The sequence below is a fragment of the Macrotis lagotis genome, chromosome 1 (genome assembly GCF_037893015.1).
Source record: "Macrotis lagotis isolate mMagLag1 chromosome 1, bilby.v1.9.chrom.fasta, whole genome shotgun sequence".
NCBI classification, from domain to species: domain Eukaryota; kingdom Metazoa; phylum Chordata; class Mammalia; order Peramelemorphia; family Peramelidae; genus Macrotis; species Macrotis lagotis.
This window is the reverse complement of record NC_133658.1, coordinates 154,911,120-154,937,194: the sequence shown is the minus strand read 5'-3', so window position 1 is coordinate 154,937,194 and position 26,075 is coordinate 154,911,120. Positions and strand designations below refer to the sequence as shown.

The 26,075-nt window shown below is 35.5% G+C and overlaps 1 protein-coding gene across 3 annotated transcripts in view; it reads right to left on the bottom strand.

Annotated features, from left to right (window-relative positions):
• The window catches only part of KIF13B (kinesin family member 13B), a 257,145-nt gene that overhangs the window by 36,309 nt on the left and 194,761 nt on the right, over nucleotides 1-26,075 (bottom strand). For all 3 annotated transcript variants that reach the window (XM_074209185.1, XM_074209184.1, XM_074209186.1), the window contains exons 32-37: nucleotides 25,061-25,153; nucleotides 20,905-21,057; nucleotides 20,103-20,180; nucleotides 19,221-19,274; nucleotides 2,751-2,862; nucleotides 755-888 (exon numbers count right to left, since the gene is read on the bottom strand). In XM_074209185.1, coding sequence (XP_074065286.1) covers nucleotides 755-888; nucleotides 2,751-2,862; nucleotides 19,221-19,274; nucleotides 20,103-20,180; nucleotides 20,905-21,057; nucleotides 25,061-25,153 — 624 coding nt within the window. The remainder of the gene's footprint in view (nucleotides 1-754; nucleotides 889-2,750; nucleotides 2,863-19,220; nucleotides 19,275-20,102; nucleotides 20,181-20,904; nucleotides 21,058-25,060; nucleotides 25,154-26,075) is intronic.

Below are 26,075 nucleotides of genomic sequence, written 5' to 3'. Positions count from 1 at the left end.
AACAACTGAACTTGCACTGTATGTGTTTTTAGAATGACTATAAATAAATCCTCATTTATCATTTTCTGCTGAGTTCACACCTATATAAGGTTAGAAATTGCATTTCCAACAGGGTCCCGGTCGTCCTCTTGGACACAAGAAGCTTCCTGACTGATGAGAAGTCTTTTCACCTAGAAGACCAATCTTCCCTTTCTCTAACACATCCAAAGGATGTGTATAGTGACATCCCTTGGCTGGCTGGACTGACATCAGAATAACCAGGAGAGACAGGTTTTTAGAAGAAACAGGTACCCAACTGCAATAGCTTAAATCAAAAGACAGGTAATTGGGATGGTGGGAGAGGACAACATAAGAATTGAGGGCAAGGGCAGTGGTGGAATAAGGTTGCTTGCTATGACGAATGAAATCAAGAATTAAAAATAGAATTACATTTTCCACTTGGCAATACGCAAACAACACTAAGTGCACTTCATAAAGTCTACTATTGTTGCTCTAAGTGATATTACCATAAATCACATTAGTAGCACAGTTGGCATTTTTTAAAAGCAAAAAGGATTGAGAGTATCAATAAGTTTAAACAGCTCTCATCTCTGCAGAGAGTGGATGGAAGATGATCACAGGCTTTCCCTGTGACTAAAAGCCCAGCTCTAATTCCTCCAACCTGACCCACCAGAAAGAGAAATTAGCCAACAAGACAGCAAGACCAATGCTCATGGTTACATTCAGGGATTGCTTTATTTATTCATTTTTTTACCTGCTGTGCAAGAGGAGATGGCTGTCTTCCCTTTTTCTCGTCTCGGACAGGAAAGAGGGACTTAAGCAGCTTTGGCATCTGTGGCACCAAGGATTTTACTGGATTCAAGTAGGAGGCTGCTAAGCCACCAAGGCCTGTCAACAATATTAAAAAGGAAAAAAAAAGATAAAACAAAACCAATTACACAAGCACTTTGTCTCCACAAGATTTTGCCAAGTACCATTTGTGACTGGTCTAATAATATAACCTCAGAAAGGTTATCACTAAGAGATGACTTTGAAAAGAAAAAAACAAAACAATACAATATGTCTGATACAACCTTATTTTCAAATGCCATGGTTTTCCCTTTTCATTGGCAGAAATTGTCCAGATATTCTCATCAGGCCCTAATGCTTGAGGTATCTAAGATATCTCAAGGGGTCCCCATCTACTACATCTGCCTCTAAAACTGAGGAAAAGTTATTCCTGTCTAAAAAGAAGAAGGATATTCTTTCCTCTCAAATAACAGGATTTCTGTGATGCTTGTAAGGTATATTGCTTTTCATATATATATTCTAGTGGGAGGCTCATTAACACTATAACAAAAAGATGTGCTTCAGTACTTTGTAAATAATGATATGTACCTTCAATGGTTTTTCACAGGGAAAAGGGTTGTTCTGAGTTAACCAAATCCTAACATTTGATGTGCCTCATGTCTGGGAAGCCTAGAGAAAAGGGTGCATTCTATGGTTACAAAAAAGTGGCAGGTCAATGTGTATGTGTGTGTGTGTGTATGTGTATGTAATTGATTCACTTAAACACATAAGAACAGACATTTCTTCCTCACTGCTACCTGAAACAGAAAAGTCAGTTTATCAATTAATGGAAAAACAGGGACTGATAGTCACAAAGAACTCAACCCCAGAGAGACCTGCTCTGTCCTCTAATTCTCTTTAATTTATGAAGTGTTTCTTGGCCAACAAGCACACAAACAAGGTCACCCGAGACTGGAAAAGTTGTATTTCTCATTCCCTTTCCAGCTGCCTTGTATCTAGTTCTATCTATCATTTATGTCAGATAACTGGGGTCTAGATGGCCAAAGACACGACCAAGACTAATTCATGATGGGAAATTATATCCAATGGCAAGACAGATATTCAGTCTCTGATCTTAATGCAGCCAACTTTAAAAAAATTTTCTTCAATCACTCTATTCCATAAAACATATATCCACTGGTGGTCCTCTTCTTTGCCTTTATGATTCTCATTTATCCTGAAACTTCAGGGCAGGGCCATAAACCATGTCCTTCACTGTAAATGTTTCTCTTATATAAAAACATATATGTTTATACCACTACATCACTAGGAGAATTAATTTAAACATAGGATTACTAATATTTCTGAATCCATGTTAAAATATAATAACCTATAAAAGAAAAAACAAAAACTAGGTAAGATCTTAATAAAAGAATAAAATTTACCATGTCTTGCATTTCAATATATAATAGACAAAAAATAAATGACCACAAATTGAATAAGAGCGAGTTGAAGATTCAGAAATAGACTATAGCAGTAACTGAACTGAAAAAGATTATCATGGTTTCTTGGGAAATTCTCATTTAGCTTCAATACAGACTTTCTAGCTGTAGCAATAGAGTCAATGCAGATCTTATTCTACTCTTTACAAAATACTGTAGTTTGCACCTACTAAAGTTATCATATAATATTATTCTTACCTTTAAATATATTTGAATTCCCCTAACAGGTTGTAAAATCTATAAGGGCAAAGACCCTAATCTAAACTTTGTCTATAATGCCAATAAGCCAATATTATTGCTTTCACTGTAAAGTTCAGTGCTCTATACAAGGTGCACAAAGCATATTTAAAAAAAAAGTTTCTGGAAGGAAAGGCAGGTTAAAGAAAGAATGAGAGAAGGATGAAGGAACCAGTACCCTCTAACTACAGGATCCAAGTCATCGTTGAATATAGTGATCAAGAAAGGAAAAATGGAACTCACCTGGTTCAGGAGAATGGTTATCTTGGGGACAACTAGAAAGAGATGGACGAGCTGGAGTCATTCCTCTGGAATGTTCTGTTTGGGAAACATCTTGTTGACTTTCCCACCGACCCTAAGAAGGATAAAAATCATCATTTTTTTTCAAAATTCTAAATGCATGGATAGAACTGGGAACATAAAATATGAGGATCTAAAATAATAATCCTTGGATTCAACTACCCCAAAACCTGATAATTATTTTTTAAAAATCCATCTCTCTCACTCAACTTTAATAGGTTTAGAGAATAATATCATTGCATACATAATACTAAAAATATTTCATGTTGTTTTATAGCTATAGTCTGGAACAAACTATTCATCTTTTTGTTATTTGATGAACAACTTTCTGACAAGCTGTGCAGAGAAATACCCTTTTGTGAAAGAAGGCAATGTACTGAGATAGAGAACTGGTCTTGGAGTCAGGAAACCATGAGTTAAAGTCCCCTATCTCAGAAAGTCCCATAACCTACCTAGGGCTATGGACAAGCCTCTTAACCTGTCAGTACCACCAGCAACTCTCTATGACTAAGTTGTATAATACACTTTAATCTGCAGTGGTAGCATCCTACAATAAGAAAATAGAGGTCTTCTCTAACAAAGAAAAACTAAACACAATCTCCCCCGACACTTGCCACCACCCAGAAAAACCTTTCTCTATGTCTTTGGCTTCAGGGACCTTGCTGATGCCACTTTTGTTTGTTTACATAGATAGTACTGGTCTTTCCCTTCTTTCTTCCTTATGCTACCTTCAAAATTGGATCCCAAGACTAGTGGAGCCTCCATTGTTGCTAGATTTTTAAAAAATTCTTTTTAGTGATGTAACCAAGAATATTATATTTTTAAAGATCTTTTCTTTCAGTTTGTCTATCCAACCTTCTCTTGCATCAGTTTTAAGAGTATGGGGGCTACTGTCACAAATTTAAAAAGTTGGAAGTAAACTGCAGAATGAAAAGGATTTGGAGGCAATAACTTAATGAACCTTTTTTGCTTCCATAATAAAAGGTAAATAATTCAAAAAGAATTAATAGATTTATGAATTACTAAAGTTAAATGTATTTTTAATAGTATTTTAGAAAATTTTCTAGAAGCATTCTTATAAGCTGAAGAGATCTATGAGGTTGTCTGATAGAATATCTTTATTTTAGATATGGTTTAATAGAAAGGACATTAGATTCAGAGCAGTTAGCCTCCTTCAGTGGTAAAAATTTATGAGAAATCATTGCATGATAAATAATGATTTCAGGTAAGCTGAGCAGATTATGGAACTGTCTTAAACAATGCTGATAAAAAAAGCACTGCTAATTTTCAGGGCAGGGCCATAAACCATGTCCTTCACTGTAAATGTTTCTCTTGTATAAAAACATATATGTTTATACCACTACATCACTAGGAGAATTAATTTAAACATAGGATTACTAATATTTCTGAATCCATGTTAAAATATAATAACCTATAAAAGAAAAAACAAAAGCTAGGTAAGATCTTAATAAAAGAATAAAAGAGAATAAAAAGGTAAGAACAGATTCATTTAATAAATAGGGGATGATCTATCTTGTAAGAAAAATTCACAACAAGCCAATACAATGTTGTAGGGAAAAGAGTCTCAAATTCAAAGCTAGAATACATAGCTCTTCCAAATTCATTTTTTCACTACTGTTTGATGGTATTGCTTTTTTCTTTCAACTGGTATTTCATGGGTGTATAACCACATCAATAAATGTGGGATTTTTGAACTACTAATGGACTCAAAAGCAACTGCACAGTGCCCCCAAAGGGTAAGAAGTGAAAAGCTTCTTGAAGCTTTGACACCTGGACTGAAAACCTATTTATCTGCTCTTAGCTGTGACTCAAGTGCTGATTTTAAAATCATTAAGCTCTAAGTGAGTTAGGTTCTATTTACTTCAGAGAATGCCAAATTTCCCTACACACTTTCCTAGCAATGCATACAAGGCTTAGTACTGGTATGTATGTTACAAAGAACTGTGATACTCAAGTGGACCAAGGGAAAAAAATTCACAAAATTAACTACATATATAGCTATGAAATACAGATTAAATATTTATGCTCTACATAAACCTGAGTCACAAAAGTCCATAGAAAGGAACCAAATTTTCAAAGGACTTCCAAAGGATGCGCTGCTGATCCTCTCTGAAAGTAATCTGTCCATTCAGGACAATGCTTGTTGGCCTTGACATGACAGTCATCACTTACTTGATTCATGACTCATCTCTCCCTCTCAATTCCTATTTCTCAATTCCTATGTCTGACTCAGGTCCTTCATCTGCAAGAATCTACCAACTATAACAAATAACCCGTTTTTCACAAATATTTGTACTCTTTTATGATATAGGTGTGGTCATTATAGTCTGGAATGCAAAATTTTTTAACATTTTATTTTTCTACATATAAAAATAATTTTTTGACATGTTTTAAAATTTTGACTTCCATATTGTTGCTTCTTCTCCCCCTTCCCTGAGGCAGGAAGCAGTTTTATATAGATTATACATGTTCACACATGCCAAACAAGAACAAATAAAATTGTGTTCATAAAGCGCTTAGCCTAATGTCTAGGCATACATCAGGTACTATAATTTACAAAGTCTTTTACATCCATACTTTAATTTGATCCTGATAATGGCCTGGTAACACTGGCCAAGGATCATAATCCTATATGATAGGTTGCAAAGGGTTAAATAACATGCATAAGATCATACAATTGATAAATGGCAGAGTTGGGAGACACAAGTTTCTTAAATTCCATAGTATTATTCTTTATATTTATGGATTTATTATACTATGTAGGCTAAATTTGAATATTTAAAGTGTGGATTAGCCCCAGAGAATAGAATGTCTGATTTCTCCATCTTTCCAAAAGCAACAGTTTGTATGTGTGTGTGTTTATACACAATCATTGTTCATATACCAAAGGCCCATCAGGGAAATCTGGTTCAAAGTTGTTTTTCCCTCTGTTGAACTACATCCCTTCTTATTCTAAATGCATTAATTTTGCCTGTGCAGAATATTTTCAGTTTTTAGATAATAGGTTTTCTATTTTACTTCTATAATCACCTTTATCTTCTATTTGGTTAAGAATAGATTCCCCCACTTAGAAACATATTTTCCATTTTATCAAACTTTGTTGCAATGACCTCTCTCTTTTTTTTAAACTAACATCAGATCAACTTTAGATAGACTAGTTGCAGTTTGGACTATAGCAGCACTTGATAAGCAGTCATATAGACTGTCAATCCACCTGCTTACCAGATAGCTTAGGATCTTAGACGTAACACTAGAAGGGTTTTCTTCAAAAGGATTCTACATGAGTCTCCTAATGAATATCTCTGAAATAGAGTTCCTCAGCAACTTCCACTCAATCTGTCCAATCCATCTAACAACTCTACACATCCCCTGTTCTCCATGGCCCCCATTCTGGTTCAAGTCCATATCATATCTAACTGAGAATACTGTAATAGCTTAACTGTCTCCAAATTTCCACTTGCTCCTGCCATTCACATCTCTGCATAGGGAAGTAAACTTTGAAGTTACTGGTCAGTCCTTGCTAGACTTGTTCTAAAGAATTCAGAGGACTCCTATTTCCCAAAAGGGAGACTAAGAATCCCCTAAGCATTAAGCCTGGTTTCAATGTGCTTTTTTGGGCCCTACTCTACATTATTCTCTTTCCTGATATCAACCTGCCTTTTCCCACCTTAGAGCAGCAGGCCAAGTTGTTCATTCTATCTGGAAAATGTTCCTTCTCCCTCTTCTGCATGTCAGTGTTGTCCATGGAGGTTTTGAACTGTCTCCTAAACAATTCTCACTCCATTTTTGCCCAAAGCACTTCTCGTCACTGCCATAATCTACCTAATAAGCACAAAGGTACATGCCCATATTCCCTTGGTAGACTATCACATAAGCATCCTGAGGCCAGGAATGGTGTCATTTTCATCTAATCCTGTAGGTGCTTCACAAATGCTGGATGAATTGACAGCAGAATTGTTATTTTTCCAGGCCTTCAGCAAACCATCAAAAATTCAGTTCCCCAAAGTAGAATAGGAGCTGAGATGTCTCTTCTTTCTAAATCCTACTTATGCAATCTAAACCAACACTTCCCAAATTGTATTTAGAATATGAAAATCTAATCTTTCAAATCTTACTGTCATTTTCCCATTAAATAGGAATATATTTATACATAAATTTATCTTTATTTATGTACACTGTAAATAGTTTTATATATAGTAATATATATATTCATATTTTAATGGGTAACAAATTTTTTTCTTAGGAAAACAATGCTAATTTCTTTTATTTTGCTCCAAAATTTCCCCAATTTTCCTTTATTCCAGGGATATTTTTAACTCCTTGAATTCTTGGATCAATGTTTGTGGTTGTCATAAAAATAATTGAAAACACAAATTGTTCTGTATTCAAATTAGTTAGGAAGCCCTCTTGTAAAATCTTTCCTTGCTCCTTTTTATTTCTCCTTTTGTGCATGTTGGTATATGTGTGTCTTATTTGTAGATTAAATTCCAGATGGATTACAAATAGGCCTTCGAGCCATGAACTATCTGCCTCTCAATTCTCAGGAACTATGAGAGGGAGGGAAGAGATAATATTTGTAACATCAAAGAACATTTTTGCAAAAATACTGCTATCTCCAGTCTTACTGAGGTATCTGGGACAGGAAAAGGCTAAATAATTTGCTCATGATTGCACAGGCAGGATATGTGAACCGCGGCACTGACACTTAGGCTGGTTCTTTATCCTCTGTAAGTCATAGCACATATTCATATGCTTGTCTACTGCATAGGGTTGATGTGGGCAAACTACTGAAAAATATATTAAAGTGATAAATAAAAGGTTTTGTTGAACTTCATTGGGTAATACACACACACACACACACACACACACACACACACACACACAAACACACACACAAAATTGTAAACAAAGTCTTTCCCTCCTTGTCTGACCAGATATTGCTACCTCTCTCGCTGATTAAAGGACTTTTTGTCTTACAACAGAGTTATCAAGATTCCTGCTGTCTGAGCCTAAACATTTCAGCAACTTATCAGAATTGCACTTTTTACCTGACCATCCTATACTTTATGGTTCTCAGAGTGCTTGGAGGACAGCAGAATCACCTATATCTGATAATCTATCATGAAGATAATCATCAATCTATCCTCTCCACCTTCTCCATACCTCTCTCCCCCTGTCCACACCCTCTACTCCCCATCCTCCTCTGCACAGGAGGCTGTAGCTAGACCAGTTGCTCAAGGAATATTTGCTGAATTACTGAATCACAAGTTCCTAGAAAATTGACCACAGGACTAGGGAAATGGAATTTAAGTCCACAAGTTATACAAGCTGTACGAGGTACTAAGTGCCTAAATTTGAATACTTAGGGAACCCATTAACTCCAAAATATTCCACGGTAAGATAGTTCATGCTGTTATGAATCACACTTTGATTTACACACCTTAATGTTATATTAATGTGGCTTTTTAACATTTATATCTAATTATTTGTCTAAGAAACTACAGCTTCATGTACTCTGATTTACTACAGACAAATGATTGAATGCTAAGGTCAATGGTCGTCTGAGCCTCCCAAGGGAAAAAAAGATTCATGCTCAGTATATATGCAGTGTCAAGTTGATACAAGGTTGTTTCTAAGACATCTCACTTAATTTTGGAATAGATTTATTTTTATATCCTAGATTTTTCCTTCTTGGCTGGCAGCTGACACTGTGTCCCTTAGGAAGGAAACTAAGTAGCTGATTTAGAGTCCACACCATAGCTGCTTGGTGTAGAATCATCCGGTGACGAATAGTAGAGGTATCACCTTTTCTCCAATGCACATTCAATGCTCCACTAACCTCACGGCTCATTTTTCCCAGTTGGCAGCCCCCTACCCTGTGCACCCATAATGTTATTAACAGACTTGAATATGAACAATAGCTCTTAATGTCTCATCTCTCCAAACCTTTCAAAAGGGAACATTGGAAAAGAAATATATAGTTTTGATAATCTTAACATATCTATAAGCCTGCCCATAATGACAAATGGGAAAATGTTTTCATTTCTATCAGTCTATCTTAAAAGTCCTCTTAACCTTGAGGAAGATGACATGCTAACTGTGTGCAGTGGTTATCATCCAAGAATAGGGATGTCTTAATCTCTCAAATGTCTTTGGAATAAAATGGAATTTTGTTTCAGGGGAAAGAAAACTTCACTAACTCAACATTATTTATCTCTAGACAATTTCGGGTCTCTAGAAATAGTATGTTGAAGAAACTAATAATGATTTTTTTTTAACCTCATTACCCCTTCTCATTCATAATCCCAAGGGTTTAAAGTAAAGCCTGTATATTCACAGTCTGATCGAATACATTTCATACCATCTCTATAAAACACCAAATCGCTTTAAGCAACTTCATGCAACAGACATTAAGTGTATACCACAGGTAAGGCATTGCACTGCATCTTAACAGACATATAAAGCCTTGACCCTTGCTCTCAAGGAGCTTACAATCCATCTAGGGAGCTAAGACATAAACTAGAATTAAAGAACTACTCAAACTCAGAATCTCAAAGTTGAAAAGAACATCAGAGGCAGCAGTCTGCTTGTGAATATTTAGGAATTAACTCTCTGAAGAAAAGAAGAAATGTGCATGGGGATACACTTGTTTTAATATGCATTATTAACATTTTTTTTCTCTCACTTTCTTGTTTAGACAATCAACAGTATCAAAAAAATAAATCAAGTCTTGATTCATAGCTTTTTCTGAGTTCTCAGGTGGAAATCCTGTCACCAAGCAATCTGAACTGGTTTCAGCACATTCTTGCCCAAAGGTCATTTAGTCCAACCAACTGAGTGATTTAGATGATACCAAAAAAGTTTAAGATCTCAAATGACACATAACTCATAACCTCCTTTGACTGTCTAAACCTTGTTAGGAAATATTTCCTTACATTAAGCCTAATGTTTTTTGCACTCCTTCCAAGCTTTGCTACATATAACTCTGCACAAATATGTTCAATGCAAATTACTGGAATCCTGGTTAAAGACCCATGGAAATATTCTAAGTGATCTAAGTGATAGATGAAAAAGTCCTGAACCAGGACAATACCAGCAAGACTGAAAATACAAGAATAGACTGAAGAGAGTCCAGAATCCAGAAGCATAAGCAAGAACGTTCAAATTATTGGGAGAGGGAAGATGCAAGGGGAAGTAAAAAAAAGATACCTGGATAAGAGAATGAGAGGTAGCATTCACAAACAAAAACAAAAACAAAAAAAAAGATAAACCAAGGAAATAAGGAATCGAAGCAGGTTTTAGAAACCTGTTTGTAAGATTCCTAAAGGCTGTTGAAAATGGGTGTCAAGAGCTTGGGAAGGAGGTCAGGACTGGAATATTATATTTGAGTCATATGCAGAGAATTAATAGCTGATGTCATCAGATGAGATGTCCAAGGGAAAAACTCAATATCCTCAGAAAAAATATTTAAGAGACAGAACAAGAAAAGGAGTTAAAGATGGCAACATAGACTGAAAAAAGCACAGGATGCTATAAAGTCACAAGAGTCAAAGGGAGAGAGTTTTGTTTTATTGTTTTAAAGAGAGAGCATGGTCAAGTATTTAAAATATCAAAGACACCAAAAAGGATGAGAATGGTAGAAAATGCATTTGATTTTTCACTATGATTGGTCCATTCACTTTGTGGAGCTGCCTGGGAATGTGGGTGGGTGACAGGTACCATGTTCATTGCTATCAAGGTGTAGCTGGAACCTCCATTCCCCAAATTTCCCAGATATAGAGATATATATACAGAGATCATTTAGTTTTCTTAGTATAAAGTTTAGAAAACCCCAGTCAAATGGGTATTACTGCTGGGAGATTTACCTGAGCATTTCCTTTCCTATAGGAAAATGGCTTGTTAACCTGATGGAGGTGTAGAAATCATTGACTGGTAGATGGTCTCTTTTTAAATCTTTTTAACTCTGAAGTTGTACTCTTTTCAGTAGGATTAGTAAAGATTTTAATTGTATTCTGTGATTTATGAGAGCTTTGTTGGATTTTAATCCTCTGCTTTAATGACTATAGCCTGAGTTAGGCCTAACCAGAATAATGAGAAAAAATAGCTAATAGAGGCATTCCTGGGTAACATTTTCTGGCAGTTTTAGGAGAGTGCTAGTTGTAGAAGCTGACCTGAAAGGAGCAAAAGAGAGGGCTTGGTTGGGAAAAAGAACTATTCATTCTAGAAGTGGAGGAAAGCAGAGAATTGCATATCTTGAAATAGTGGGGCTGAGGAAAGGATGTTCAGTTTTTTAAGAAAAGGTGAGACCAGGGCAACTAGGTGGCATAGTGGATAAGGCACCAGCCTTGGAGTCAGGAGTACCCTGGGTTCAAATCCGGTCTCAGACACTTAATAATTACCTAGCTATGTGGCCTTGGGCAAGCCACTTAACCCCATAAAAAAAAAAAAAGAAAAAGAAAAGGTGAGACCTCAGCTTGTTTTTTGGCAAAAGAGGAGACAGACTAAAGAACAAGAAAGATAAGGGGGAGGAGGGAGAGGTGGTGGTGGGATGCTTAAGACTATTAGAGGGAAGAGACGACTGAAAGGAATGAAAAGAATAAAATTATTTTTATATTTTGTGAGTGCCAGTAGTACAGCAAAGAAACTGTTTACCAAATACCCTCAGAATTGATTCATTTCTTCTACAAGTCACACCTATCTGGGACAATATCTTTTATACCATATATCATATGCAATAATTATTTGCTAACAATATGCTACAAAAAATTCAACCCACTTACCCATGATGAGTTCTTCCATTGCTCTTTGGTTCAATTTCATTTTTAGTTTTAATACAATAAGATTCCTGATTCCAGATTTGTAATCAAATAGGAGAGTACTGATGCCAGCTGAAGCCAATGAGGAAATAAAAATATTAAAAATACTGAGTAACATGTACCTTGGAGTCATTGAAACCATGGCTTATTTATGAATATGATTCAATCTGATCTCCTCCTCCTAGACAATTCTGATTTCAAATCTGGCCACAAGCAGGACCTATGTGGGATATGGACTAAATGGGCAGACTGTCTGAAAGTACAGAGGAGCTGCTGTTTTGCTTTTTTGGGGGGGAAGGGACAGAATTGGAGGAGATCACATCAAATGAACTTGATCTCAGTAAAGCAAGAGTTAAAAGTAATCTGCTAGAATTTTTAAAAGGCTAGAGAGTAGGAAAAATTTTGAATAGCCTCTTGTGAAGCTTGTCCTTAGGGGCCTTTCTTTTCCACTGCTAAGGTTTTTTTTTTTTTAAAAAAGTGGGGGGGGAGGAAAAATCTCAGTTAAAAATTTCTTTATTTGACAAACCTTGGAAAATGAATAGCTTCACATGGCATCTGTTTTTTTTTTTTGCCTCTCTGTACTTGCCTAATTTCATTGAGTCTTCAAAGTTAAAGACTCCCATTTTATGCCCACTACTCTAATCTGAAATCTGAGCTTTGAACTCATATTCCTCTGCTATATTAAACATGAGTAATAAACATGCTGGAGACAGGAGGAGAAGAGAAATTAGGCTGCTTGTTTTGTCTTGGCTGAACTGATTTTAGCAAGCTATTCAGGAGATGCCTATTCCAAATCAATTTAATTCAGCAAATATCAGAATGCTTTTTATGTGACTATGAGATAGAAAATATTGAGGGTTGGGAAAGGAAGAAACGGTGGGTTTTAGACATTCTAGCTCTAGAAAAGTCTCCAAATTCTCCAGAATCCAATCATAATAAAAATGGAGAGGGTTAAGAAAGGATGAGACCAAAGGAATGAGTTGAGGAGTCTCAGAAGAAATGTGATATAGTGAAAATAAGATTGAATTTGGCATGGTGATGGGTCTGAACTACCTAGATGACCTTGGGCAGGTCACTTTCCCTTGTAGAACCTGAAATTTTATCATCAAGAAAACAAGGAGTAGACTGGGTTATCTCTGAGGTTCTGGTGAGGTCTAAATCTTATGATCTGCCATCAGCAGACATATACTGAACTCATTCTATTTTCATACTCCATTTAGTGGGAGATAAATGGAGATTGAAAACTAAATTAAGCTAGACTGGGGAGATTAGACCTTGCAGACTAGTCTTAATATCCTATCTCAGGCACTGGCAACCTATAAGCTAAAGATAGATTTTTTTTTTTGCTGTCATATATACCTCAACCTTTCAACTAATTATAACTCTTATATCAAAGGGCTATTTATCTCAGCTGGATAATGGTCTTATTAAAAGAATAAATGAACTAGTATTAAGGGAACTGAGAGAGTGAAAGGATGTTACAATTTTAAAAGACAAATTTGTTAATACATATCATTCTGGAATTCATAAGTAGAGAGAAGACATTCTTGAATCAGGGATAGGAAATGAGGGAATCTTGTCTTCCTAACCTTCCAAGCTTAAATAACAAACCCTTTACCCCTAGTCCATCAGACACTAGGCAGCTAGTTCAGATAATAAGCTCTCTCTTTCTTTTCCCATTAGGGAACGAGTGAAAGACACACGTAGAAAGAAATTGCAGACACACAGAGAAGCCAGCTTCTCAACATGCCCCTAAGTTCTGACTCGAATAGACAGATCTGGTAGAATAGATCTCCTGGAATGAGATTTAGTAGCTCCAAAGGATATGGTCTTTAGAAGATTCTGTTTAGAATGACAGAGTGCTGTCTGGGGGGGGGGGGGGGGGGAGGGAAGCAAGATTGGGGGAAATTTGTAAAACTCAAATAATAGCTTTAATAAAAATAAATTTTTAAAAAAAGAAGATTCTGTTTGAGTGATTCATCTATAAAACATATCATTGCATTTTTTTGTGATGCCAAACAAGATTGCAGAGTAAGAGTGAAGAGAAAATTGAGAGGTTATTTAGTCTAATTCCTTTATTTTATAGATGGAGAGATGGTGACAATATTGTACCCAATCAAGGAAGTCTTTACAATGAAGACCCTAACTGCCTGATAGCCTTTCATGCTTGGCAAATAAGCCAAAGTAGTGTTATGGGATCTAGGATCCAGGAAGTTCAGTAAGTAATCTTTGAAATAAATTACCATCTCCTGATCCAACAAGTCCTGCAACACTGAATTAAAGAATTCCTCCATCCTTAACTGACAAATGGTCAAAGGATATGCAGAGGCAATTTACAGATGAGGAAATCAAAGTGATCCACAGTCAGATGAAAAATTGCTCTAAATCATTACTGATTAGAGAAATGCAAATTAAAGTATCTTTGAGGTACCACCTCACACCTCTCAGACTGGCCAATATGACCAGAAAAGACAGTGTTGGGAGGGATGTGGGAAATCTGGGACACTAATACACTATTGGTGGAGCTGTGAACTGATCTAATCTTTCTGGAGAGCAATTTGGAATTATGCCCAAAAGGCAATAAAAATGTGCATACCCTTTGATCCAGCAATACCACTAATGAGTCTATACTAAGAGATTAGGAAAGATTAAAAATATCACTTGTACAAAAATATTCATAGTAGCCCTGTTTGTGGTGGCAAAGAACTGGAAATTGAGTGAATGTCCATCAAGTGGGGAATGGCTAAACAAATTGTGGTAGATGTATGTTATGGAACACTGTTGTTCTATTAGAAACCAGGAGGGATGGGAATTCAGAAAAGCCTGGAAGTATTTGCATGAACTGATGCTGAGAGAGATGAGCAGAACCAGAACACTGTACATAATTCTAGGGTATCTGCAATTGAGAACACCCTCTGTATCCAAAGAAAGAACTGTGGAATTTGAACAAAGACCAAAGACTCTTATCTTCAATTTTTTTAAAAAAGTTATTGTATTATGTAATTTTGCTAGCTCTTATATTTTACTTTTTCCTTAAGGATATGATTTTTCTTTCTACACATTCAATTTTGATCAGTGAATAACATGGAAACAATGTAAAGACTATCAGATTGTCTTCTGTGGAGGTTGTGGGGAGGGAAGTGAGACTGGAGGAAAATTGTAAAATTCAAAAAACAATAAAAAATAAAAGAATTTTTTAGAAACAGGGGAGTAGTACACAGTCTGTTATTCAAATAAATGATTCTAGGTCTAGTAAGACTACCTTCTATTAACTGTTACATTTCACCTGAGCCAGCTTGCAGGTCTCACTGAAGGTCAAATTTAGTGAATATCACTGCTTTTGCTAAATGGTTAATCAAGTTCTATTTCAAGGCAAGTGGTAGGCTCTATGATGTTGGTATGATCATAATAATTACACAATTTTCTATCTAATTTCTAATTTTTCTATCTAACTCTTTGACATCAGAGTCAAAGCAAGGAAACTAGAGGATCAGATGAACTCTTTCTTTGATTCCCCCCCCCCCCAAAGATATCCTGAAGCAGTTGTTAGTTACAATAAAGAACTGTTTCAAAAATTGTCTCAAAATAATAGGTACAGAGGTGATCTTTCCAGGGTCACACATAAAGGCTGGATTGCAGAGCTCCAGCCAATCCAACTCTAAAGCTGGACTCTTAGAAAGAGAAGGGAATTGGTAACCTTTAGCTGTGAGAGTCACATTTCTCCACTCAGTTACAAAAATGGTTTGGGCTCCCTCGTCCAGACAGAAGTAACTATCTAACAACTATATCAATTGCTTTTTGAGCAGCATGAGAGAAGTGATGGACTCTCCAAGACTCCATTTGGAGTTTTCTTGTTGGAGTGATTTGCCATTTCCTCTCTGGATCATTTTAGAGATAAAAAACTGAGTCAAATAGGGCTGAGTAATTTGCCCAGGATCACATAGCTAGTAAATGTCTGGGGCCAGATTTGAAAGAAAGAAGTCATCTTGATTCTAGGTCCAAGATTCTATCCACTTCCCAACCCATCTGCCCCAAATTGCATTAAGGGTTTGTTATTTAGATGACTGGATATGGATTCATAAGGTCTGAGTTTGAAACCTGTCTGCCACTTTCCAACTATGTGACTTTGGGCTTTCTAACTGTGTTCTTTCTATCCCTAGTTTTTGCTCAGGGCTTCTGTGAGGGAAAATGTGTTATTAAATGGTTGCTATCATCTTATCTCTCTGAATCTTAGTTTCTTCATCTACAAAATAAAGATAATCATACCTGCCCTGCCTTTTTCATATCAGTGGGCTAAAAAAAAAATAACATGTGCAAAAGTGCTGTGAAAACTGTAAAGCACTAAATGAATAGAAAACATTCATCATTAGGTTCTGGAGGGCAGGCTGCCTTCCCCATCCCTTCCTCAGCATGCCCATTTGTTGACCCACAAAAGGGGCTAGACCAGAATGTAATTTTGAGAGAATCTGATTGCCAGGTCTAAGATGACAGTCTAAGTCTAAGATGATAAAGAGTAAGATAAACTGTAATCTGCTCGGTTTTGTCATAACATGGCTGTGACAATGATGCTAGAGCAGAAATATCATGGCCTTCATGGTGTCTAGGAACAGAGAACCAAAAAGTAAAGAGTTTCCTAACATGAGTATCTGTCCCTTGCCATATGTGTCCTTATAGTGAAGAAAGGTACATTAAACCATTACAGTTTATAGATTGAATCTTTCCTGAGTTCATCTTACTTCCTTTGTCCTGGTAACCGACTCAGCAAGCCTCAGCTATTAACTTGTCTTTTCTGGGAAGCTTTCTCTGTGGAAAAGATAACATGCTGACCAAACAATATGAGAACTAGATCCACTGGGAAGTTATTGTCCTTTTAATAAATCAGTGGATGTGTATGCGTCTGTCAATCTCTTATGAATTAAGATAATGTGTGTGTTTGTGTGTGTCTATCAATCTCTTATGAATTTAATTAATGTGAATCAGTTCCCCAATCTGATCTTGGAAGATATTGATAAAATTGAGTTCCTGAGCATGCATCTTTGTGGATCAGACCTTTAGTATGAATTGATCCCATCTGGGATCTGTCAGGCCCTGGAAGACGCTTTAATTTTTCCCCCTGATTATCTAATGTGAAAATTTGAGGCAGTAATAGTGTTTTTAGTTCATTAATGTTTCATACTTCAAGGGACTATAATTTAGTCAATTATGTGTATCCTCCTGAATCCCTTCATTGTCTTCATAGGCAATCTTTTCTGAGATAACACTGGGAAGGTGATAAATATTTCTGAGTGTCTCTGATGTTCCAAGCCCTGTGCTAAATCCTTAAAATATCTTAATAGATTCTCACAACAACTTTGGGAAGTAGTATTATCATTATCTCCATTTTATAACTGAGGAAACTGAGGCAAAGGCAAAGTATATGACTAGCCCAGGTCATTCAGCTAGGAAGTGGCTGAAACCTGATTTGAACTCAGGTTTTCCTGACTCCAGGTCCAGCACCCATTCCACTGTACCACTGAGCAGCTGCAGATATTAAGATAGTAAAGCTAAGATTTTCAAAAATGTAGCAAAGTTTAATGATCAGATATAGCTTAAAATGAGCACTGATTCAAAATCCTTTATAAGGTGTAAATAACATTCACAAAGTTCACTCCCATTCCAGCCCCAAATAAAAATGGCAAATATTCCACTTTTTCCTATTATATTAGCCTTCCATGAAGAGAAACCAGGATGGGAAGACAACCATAAAATTAGGCTCTTCAAGCTGTAAAATACCTTAGACATGCAATTTAACAAACTTCCCATTGTTGGAAACATAAAAGATGGAAAATTACAGCACCAGCATTAGAAAGGTAAATATTTAGCATTCGCTCTCTCTCTCTCTAAAATTTTATTTTATATATATAATTGTATTTTATATACATTATCTGTAATACATATTTATTATATAATGTATATATAATTTTTATATATAATTGTATTTTATATATACATTATCTGTAATACATATTTATTATATAATGTATATATATATATATATATATATATATATATATATATATATATATATATATATTATATATGTAAAGAACCTGAGGCTTAGAAAGACAAAGTTACCTTTTTCAAGTTCAAATATGAAGTTAGTGGCAGAGTGAGGACTAGATTATCTTGATATCAGCAGATAGGCCTAGAGGCAGGAGGGCCTGAATTTATATCCAACCTCAGACACTTACTAGTAGTGAGACTCTGAGGAAGTCACTTAAGCCTATTTGTCTCAATTTCCTCATCAGGACAACAAACTGTAGGAGGAAATGGCAAACTACTCAAAAACTTTGCCAAGAAAATCTCAAATGGGACTAAAAAAAGTTAGAAAAGACTAATGCAATTTTAACAAAATTTAAAATGATTCTTTGCCTCACATATATATGTATATACTTTTATATATGTATAATAATTAAGCACTTATTGTATACAAAGTACTAAACTAAATGCTAGATTTATATATATTTATATATGAAATAAATATAAAAACTTTTTATAATTTCTTTCCAGGAATATGTACTTGTTACAATTTGAAATTTAGAGCTTTAAATAGAAGAAAATAGCAATATACATAAGGATACAAATTTTCTATTCTTCTTTAGAAAAAGACGAAAGCTGAAACATGTCAAGTCCTACCTCTGGCTTATGTTCATCAAGGATTAGCAAATTAATAAAATATTACAATGTAAATTTTATCATTTTTAGTTGCTGTGCATAGAATAAAATAATATTTCTGAGTTTGTTACAATAAAAAACCAAGAACCTCAATTGAAAGAAACACAAAATGGCAGACAGCAAATGGTGACATGTCAAACATATTGTACAACTTCTAGAGAATGTTCTTCTTTAAAACAAAGATTCTTTACATTTTGGGGGGCTCCAATGGATTCCCTTAGAGAATAATGTCTTTCAATGTATAAAATACATGGAATTACAAAAGGAAAACAAATATACTGAACTGGATCTTAAAACATTGGGAAACATTGGAAACATTCTTAAAACTCATGGACCCCATCAAAACTCATTAACTCTTTAAAAAAGTCTGGAAGGATCTACTTGTGATGGAGTTAGGGGAAAAAAAGAAATATTTTCCTATGAAAGGCATAATGGCTCACTTTTTTAAAAAGTGAAGGAATAAATAAATGTACACACACACACACACACACACACAAACATACAAACACATCCCAACTTAGAAAACACTTTGCTCACAATTATCCCCTGAGATACAAAAAGTACTGTCCCATTTTACAGATGAGTAAAGTTTCAGGGAAGTTAAGTAACCCAAGGTCACAATACTCTTACATTTTAGGTATTTTACTTGCAGATCCAGCTCTCTTTCTAGCATATACACATTACATCTCTGCATGTACTATACAAGAGAATTATAAGAGTTTGGAGGGAAGGTAAAGAAATAGCATGTGAAAATTAAGTGTATGAGGCTTGAGATGAAAGTTCAAAAAGAAATGGGTTTATTTTTCTAAAATCTCTAAAATAATCCTCTTATTAGGGGAAAAAAGCATTATTAAATGCTTACCTTGTTGCTACCCAGACTGTATGTTGGAATAAGATCTTGTCGGCTCCCAGAGAGCTGAAAGATAAAAATAACACCATGAATGGTTGCTTTTATATGAACGTGAATTTAATATTCATTAAAAATGTGGGGTTGATAGAATATTAGGAGATAACAAAGATAATCTAGTTTAAACCATCCTTTTATAGCTGAGGAAAAGAGAGCAGAAATGACAAACTTTGAATGAATGAATGAGCAATAAGCACTTGTTGTATACAAAGTACTAAACTAAATGCTAAGGAAACAAATAGAAAAGACAGACAATCCAGAACACATTAGAATGTGGAGAGATGAGTCATACAGGACATTTTAACTCTGAGTCAGATGAAAATGCCCCATGGTCCTTATAGTTGTAGTGGCAAGGCAGATGTTAATATGCCTTTAAATGACTACAATCATATAGGTTCCAGATACTGAACCATGTGAAAGGTGGCTACACAGCAAGTAGAAGAGGCATGATTAGAAGATTTTATGGCCTTGACACTCAATGTGAAACTGCTCCCACTTATGTGCTACTTAATGGCTGACAAAGCCTTCCCCTTTGACCCTTTGGGGTTAGAAGCACAAGTATCATTGTGTCCACTTCACAGATAAGTTAGGTTAAATGCCACGGGTCTTATAAGTGCAAAGACAAGATCCAGACCCAGAACTCTGGGCTCCAAATTAAGTATTCTTTCTGCTACAGCAAAAGTTACTGTTCCCAAGGGCACATGCCTAATTAGTAACAGCTAGGATTAGAATCAAGGATGGCAACCTTTACACGCCTTGCTAAGGCATCTCATCTTCTATCCCTTCCACATATTATCTGTTCCCTATGTTAGAAGAAAGGGGCATTAATGAGCTTACTCGGTTCACATTTGGAGAGCTAATACTCCTCCTATTCAGCTTTCCTTTTCCCGTTAGCTGCTCCTTCACAGCAACTTCCTGTGAATTATAAATCCATAATGAGAAAAATTCACATCAGAAGTATTGCTCAGATCAAATTTTCCCTTTGGCCACCACAGATACAAATGCATGCAAAATCATTCAAGTAATGCCTCTTACTTTATATGCCCTAATTACAGTCAACTTTAGACTATTTAGTAATCAATTCGATGGTCTGAGGATTAGATAAGCCATGTGCTTCTCTCTCTCTCTCTCCCTGTCAGGGTTTTAGACATTTCACTGACCAGAAAGTGTCAGGAGAAAAAGAATCTGAAAGTTACATTTATCATTTTATTAGTATTAGCTTGAAACTACTAGCTAAAATGAGGTTTAAAGATTACCTAGAGATTTTATTTATTTGATTCCACTCTTATTAAACATTTCTAAAAATCTACTTATTTGAAGGACCTTAACTTGGCAGTGGACATTTCTGCTTAGTCAAGATAAGGGTCCTGTTAAAAATTTTGGACATGGTCAGCAATAGTCCTGCCTTTCAAAGAGATTTGAAAACATTTTTCAAACAAGAATAAATAAAATCCTCCTTTTGACCCAATCACTCAGAATTGATTTTTTTCTCAATGTAATCTGTCCCCAAAAATTTAGTGAATGACAAGTTGAAGTGATTGTATATAATTCAGTTAAACAATTACAATCAAGACTCACAGGCTGTTTTAAAAAAGCATCCCAACAACAAACACTGAGTAGGGTTATTCTATCATCAGACCTGCCGAAGACGATCCAAAGTAAGAAGGTTTTCAACAGCCAAGACACTTCGCAAGTATTTTTCAATATAGGCCTCTGAGTCTGCGGAGGCTGGATTTTCAACATTAGCTGCCATTCTTGCTAATGCTTCTCGTTCCTCTGCTCCCTGAGCATCCTGGAAAATGGAAAATTTTTCTCCATTAAAATTAACAATTCCACTGGAGGAATTATTACAAATTTTGTATATACAACAAGAGGGATATAAGCACATATAAAAAGTCCTTATATTAAGTGGAATTATCTTCTAAGAATCTTACTTATAAGTCAGTTGTTTGTAACTTGAAATACATTTTCATGGGAAAAATTGGTATTTAGGTTCCCAGGATAGCCTCAAAAATTTATTTCTAATCTGTCATTGAAATGCTATACATTTTGTACTGTACACACACACACACACACACACACACACACACACACACAAACACATGTTATTGAAATGCTTATATCTTCAACAAAATTATTCTGTTATTGCATAATATCACATTCTATAAAGATATGAATAGATTTATGGGAGCTAGCTCAGAAACCACTATTGATAACAGGTTTCTCGAAGACAGTTGGAAACTGTGGTATACATCCAGGAAAAACCTTGTGGAACTTGTCTCTTTATCCCAAAGGCTGAGGGAACAAGGGAATGCTGAGGAATTCAGGGGGCAGAGGAAGCAGAGGAAACAAGAGAGGTGCACTTAAATGAGACAAGAAACAGTTAGAAAAGCAGAGACTGGAGGAAAGGAGGCTCTTATGTTCAGTGTCCACCCACATGCCAGGCCTCAGCAGCCTGAAGCTCCAGCAAGATGTGCTCTGGCAATGCATCTTCTCCCAACACAGTTGCAGAGAACACTGGCTCGCATTTCATGGAAACATAGGGAAGTGCTTAGGGAAAGCATCTCTCACGAAGTTTTCATGTGAAGACTTTCCTTTCCTTTAGATGTCACCTGGGAGAGACATTTCCCAGACCTGTGTCCATAAGTTAGGGTGTACCTATATTTAAGTACAAGTTTGTTTTGAGCAAACCTGGTAAATAATTGTAATGTGGCATTAGTTTTTGAACAAGTTTGAACAACTTGTTCCTTGAGGACAGGGAATGATTCATTTTTGGTTTTGCATCCTTATCAAGATGATATATATTGGGGCAGCTAGGTGGTGCAGTGGATAGAGCACCAGCCCTGGGGTCAGGAGGACCTGAGTTCAAATCCGGACTCAGACACTTAATAATTACCTAGCTATATGGCCTTGGGCAAGTCATTTTAACCCCATTGCCTTGCAAAAACTAAAAAAAAAGATATAATAAGATATTAAATTAAGATTTATATTAAAATAAATGGAATTCCCTGGTTATGCTGATCATGCTGAATTTTTTTTTAAATTGTTTCTGCAATGTAGACCTCAACCTTGTTTTCCATAGTTCTTTATGGTGTAATGAAATTTATTTTCTCAATTAGGTTTTCATTTTAATTTAGCACATAATCACATCTAAATTATAGTTAGCATCTAAGTTCTTCAGACTTCTCTCTCTTTTGCTTATAATGGGAAATATTATTGTTTACCAATTTGGAGTTTGGCTACCCACATTTTTTTAACAACCCTAACATGTATAACTTGCCAGTCAAGATTATCTTTTACCTTTAAGCAATTTCCCACACAATTCTTTCCTTTAAAAACCATGTCATGTGAAAAATAAAAACAATTCAATAAAAGTGAAAAGACAGGGAAACTTCAAGTGATTTTTTTTCTCAATGTAATCTATGTCCCGAAAAATTTAGTGAATGACAAGTTGAAGTGATTGTATATAATTCAGTTAAACAATTATAATCAAGACTCACAGGTTGTTTTAAAAAAGCAAACAACAAGCACTGAGTAGGGTTATTCTATCATCAGACCTGCCAAAGATGATCCAAAGTAAGAAGGTTTTCAACAGCCAAGACACTCCAAGTAGGGCACGGGGAATGAAACAAGGCATAATATTGGCAAATGTTTTCTCAGCTATTCCTGAACTCTATATTCTTTAAAATCAATCTTGGATTCAAAAAATCAGTACATGGGCACAAAGATAATCTCAAGTTGTTTGAGAATCCATAAATAACTCAAGCAAAGTGGTAATAGTCCAAGAATATCTTCTAAAAGGTAAAGACTTAAGGGGCAGCTAGGTGGCACAGTGGGTAGAGCACTGGCCCTGGATTCAGGAGGACCTGAGTTCAAATCCGACCTCAGATACTTATTAATTACATAGCTGTGATCTTGGGCAAATCACTAAACCCCATTGCCTTAAAAAAACAAACAAAAGGTAAAGACTTCAATGGAAGGGGCCAATGTGGAAAACAAATGGGAGGACCTGGGTTTGAGAAGGCTTACCACACATATCAGGTTAGCAGGTCTAAATACTTAATTTTGAAAAGATAGAAACCCTAACCACAGTTTCTAGGAAAGGACTAAACAGGGTTAAGAGACTTCCCAGGGAAATAATACATTGTTGGTGGAGCTGTGAACACATCCAACCCTTCTGGAGAGCAATTTGGAATTATGCCCAAAGGGCAACAAAAAAGTGCATACCCTTTGATCCAGCAATACCACTACTGGGTCTATGCCCTGAAGTGATCATGAAAGAGGGTAAAAACATCACTTGTACTACTTCATAGTAGCTATGTTTGTGGTGGTAAAGAATTGGAAATGGAGTGAATGTCAATCAACTGGGGAATGGCTGAACAGATTGTGGTATATGTATGTCATGGAACACTATTGTTCTATTAGAAACCAGGAGGGATGGGAATTCAAAGAAGCCTGGAAGGATTTGCATGAACTGATGCTGAGTGAGATGAGCAGAACCAGAAGAACATTATACACCATAACAGCAACATGGGGGTGATGATCAACCTTAATGGACTTCCTCATTTCATCAATTTTAGGGTATCCGCAATGGAGAATAACATTTGTATCCAAAGAAAGAATTGTGGAATTTAAACAAAGACTATTACCTTTAATTTTTTAAAAAAGTTATCTTATTATATAATTTTAGTATCTCATATTTTATTTTTTCCTTAAGGTTGTGATTTCTCTCTCAACACATTCAATTCTGATTAATTTATAGCATGGAAACAATGTAAAGACTATCAAACTGCCTTCTGTGGGTGGGGGGAGGGATTCAAGATTAGGGGAAAATTGCAAAATTCAAAAAAAAAAAGAAAGAAAAAAGAAAAAAAGGCATAGTTTGAGGACTATAAAGAATCTTTCCAAAACAGTATTTTATAACTTTTGGCCCCATGATGTCCAATGTACGTACCTTAGGAAGATATTCTAAATTCCTGTCAACTATTCTTCTTAAATTTATTTCAAAGATTTTAAAAACTTCTCATAGTTTCCTAAATTAAAGATATGATGACTAAAAAAAAAGAGACTTTCCTAGGGTTACGCAGCTATTCTAAGTGTGTGAGGCTAGATTTGAACTCAAGAAGTTGAGTCTTACTTGTCCTGCACTCTATCCAGAGCATGACCTAATAAACTACAAGGGTTCCCAATTATGTCTAGGATCAAATATTAGAGATTTTGGCATTTAAAAATTTCATTACAATAGGTTCCTTTTCAGTCTTCTTATTCTCAACTCTCCCCTCATGGACTTTGCAATCCAGCCCACTTGTTTTTCTTCACATATCAAGATGCATTCCTATACTAGCTGTCATCACTATTTAAATGCTCCCCCTCTCTCCCACTATTATTGGAAATTGTGGCTTCCTCCCAGATTTGCTATATGTCCCCTTTTTGTAGGATCTCCTTCTTTATCCCTATTCCATCCAAACCCCCAATTATTAATCCTTTCCCTTTTCACATTATTCTAATAATATTGTGTCTTTTAAATCCCTAATTAAATAGTCTTTCCTCTTAGCATGGAAGTCTTTTTTTTCAAATTTTTTTTAAACTCAGCACTTACTTAGAATAGCAAGTACTTACTATATGCTTGGCAAATAGGAAATATTTAACAGATATTGATGACTGATTTCCCAAAATATTTTTCTTCTAAATATGTCTTTCATATAGAATTGACATTTTGATTTCATGATTTTATTACTATTAACTATGATTTCCTTTAAGTATTTGGTAAATTTATGCTTTAGATGATTACTTACTTCTGGAATATTGGAGACAATTTCAAAAGTGACTCCACAGCCAGGAATAGAACTTCGATGAGACATCTTTTTTAGGAGACTTTGAGCAAAACCCTAGTGGGAGATAAAATGTGAAGAACATAATTTCCCCATCTGATTAAGTTATGGTTATGTCCCTTATCATACAATGTAAAGAATGGAATGTATATTAAATATGAATCATTATATTACTTAATTTTCCTTCTATTTTATTTTGGAATATTATGTCTAATAGTGACTATATGAAACAAAAGTAAAAGCCCTGTCCTAGACCCTAAAACATGAGATAACTCATTGGCTTATAAGATGAAGAGTACAACCACAGGAAAACAATCTTTTAAGTGAGATTCAAGTGAGGAATTGTGAACTTACACTTTCCTTTCCTTTTTGGTTTTTCCCCCAGCACAATGGACAGCTTATGCCATGAATATTGACAAGATAAGTCTTTAAATTCTTGACCAAAGTAGGATCAGTATGAAAAATGATTTACGAGTGCACGGTCATTGTTTATGCTGACTGTGCTCTTTGCACAGTTAAAAACTGAACTGCTGAATTAATGCATAGATGACTCATTTGAAAATACTGCTAGTAGCAAACATCCTAAAGAGGTTAAAGAGATCAGGGATGAGTGTAGAATATAGTTAAAATAAATAATTCTAAAAGTGAGATAAAAATAGATATAAAGATCAAAGTGAAAGCATGTTTAACTAAACTAGTGGGGGTGGGGAAAAAGAAAGAAGAGTAAAAACAGATATGAAATGATCCCTCCATAGCAACATTTCTAAGAAGTATGAAACTGTCAGGTTTAATAATAAAACAGGACATAAACTTATTGACCAAAACCTTTCTCCTTCCTCAGTTAATTACATTTTTTAAAACATATCAGTTTCTCTAAGTACAAATATGCCATTTCAGGGCTTCATTTTCTTGAACAGGGTCAGTAGTAGTCAAGTCACTACCACTCAGCACACAAACAGCTTGAGTTCTATTAAAATTT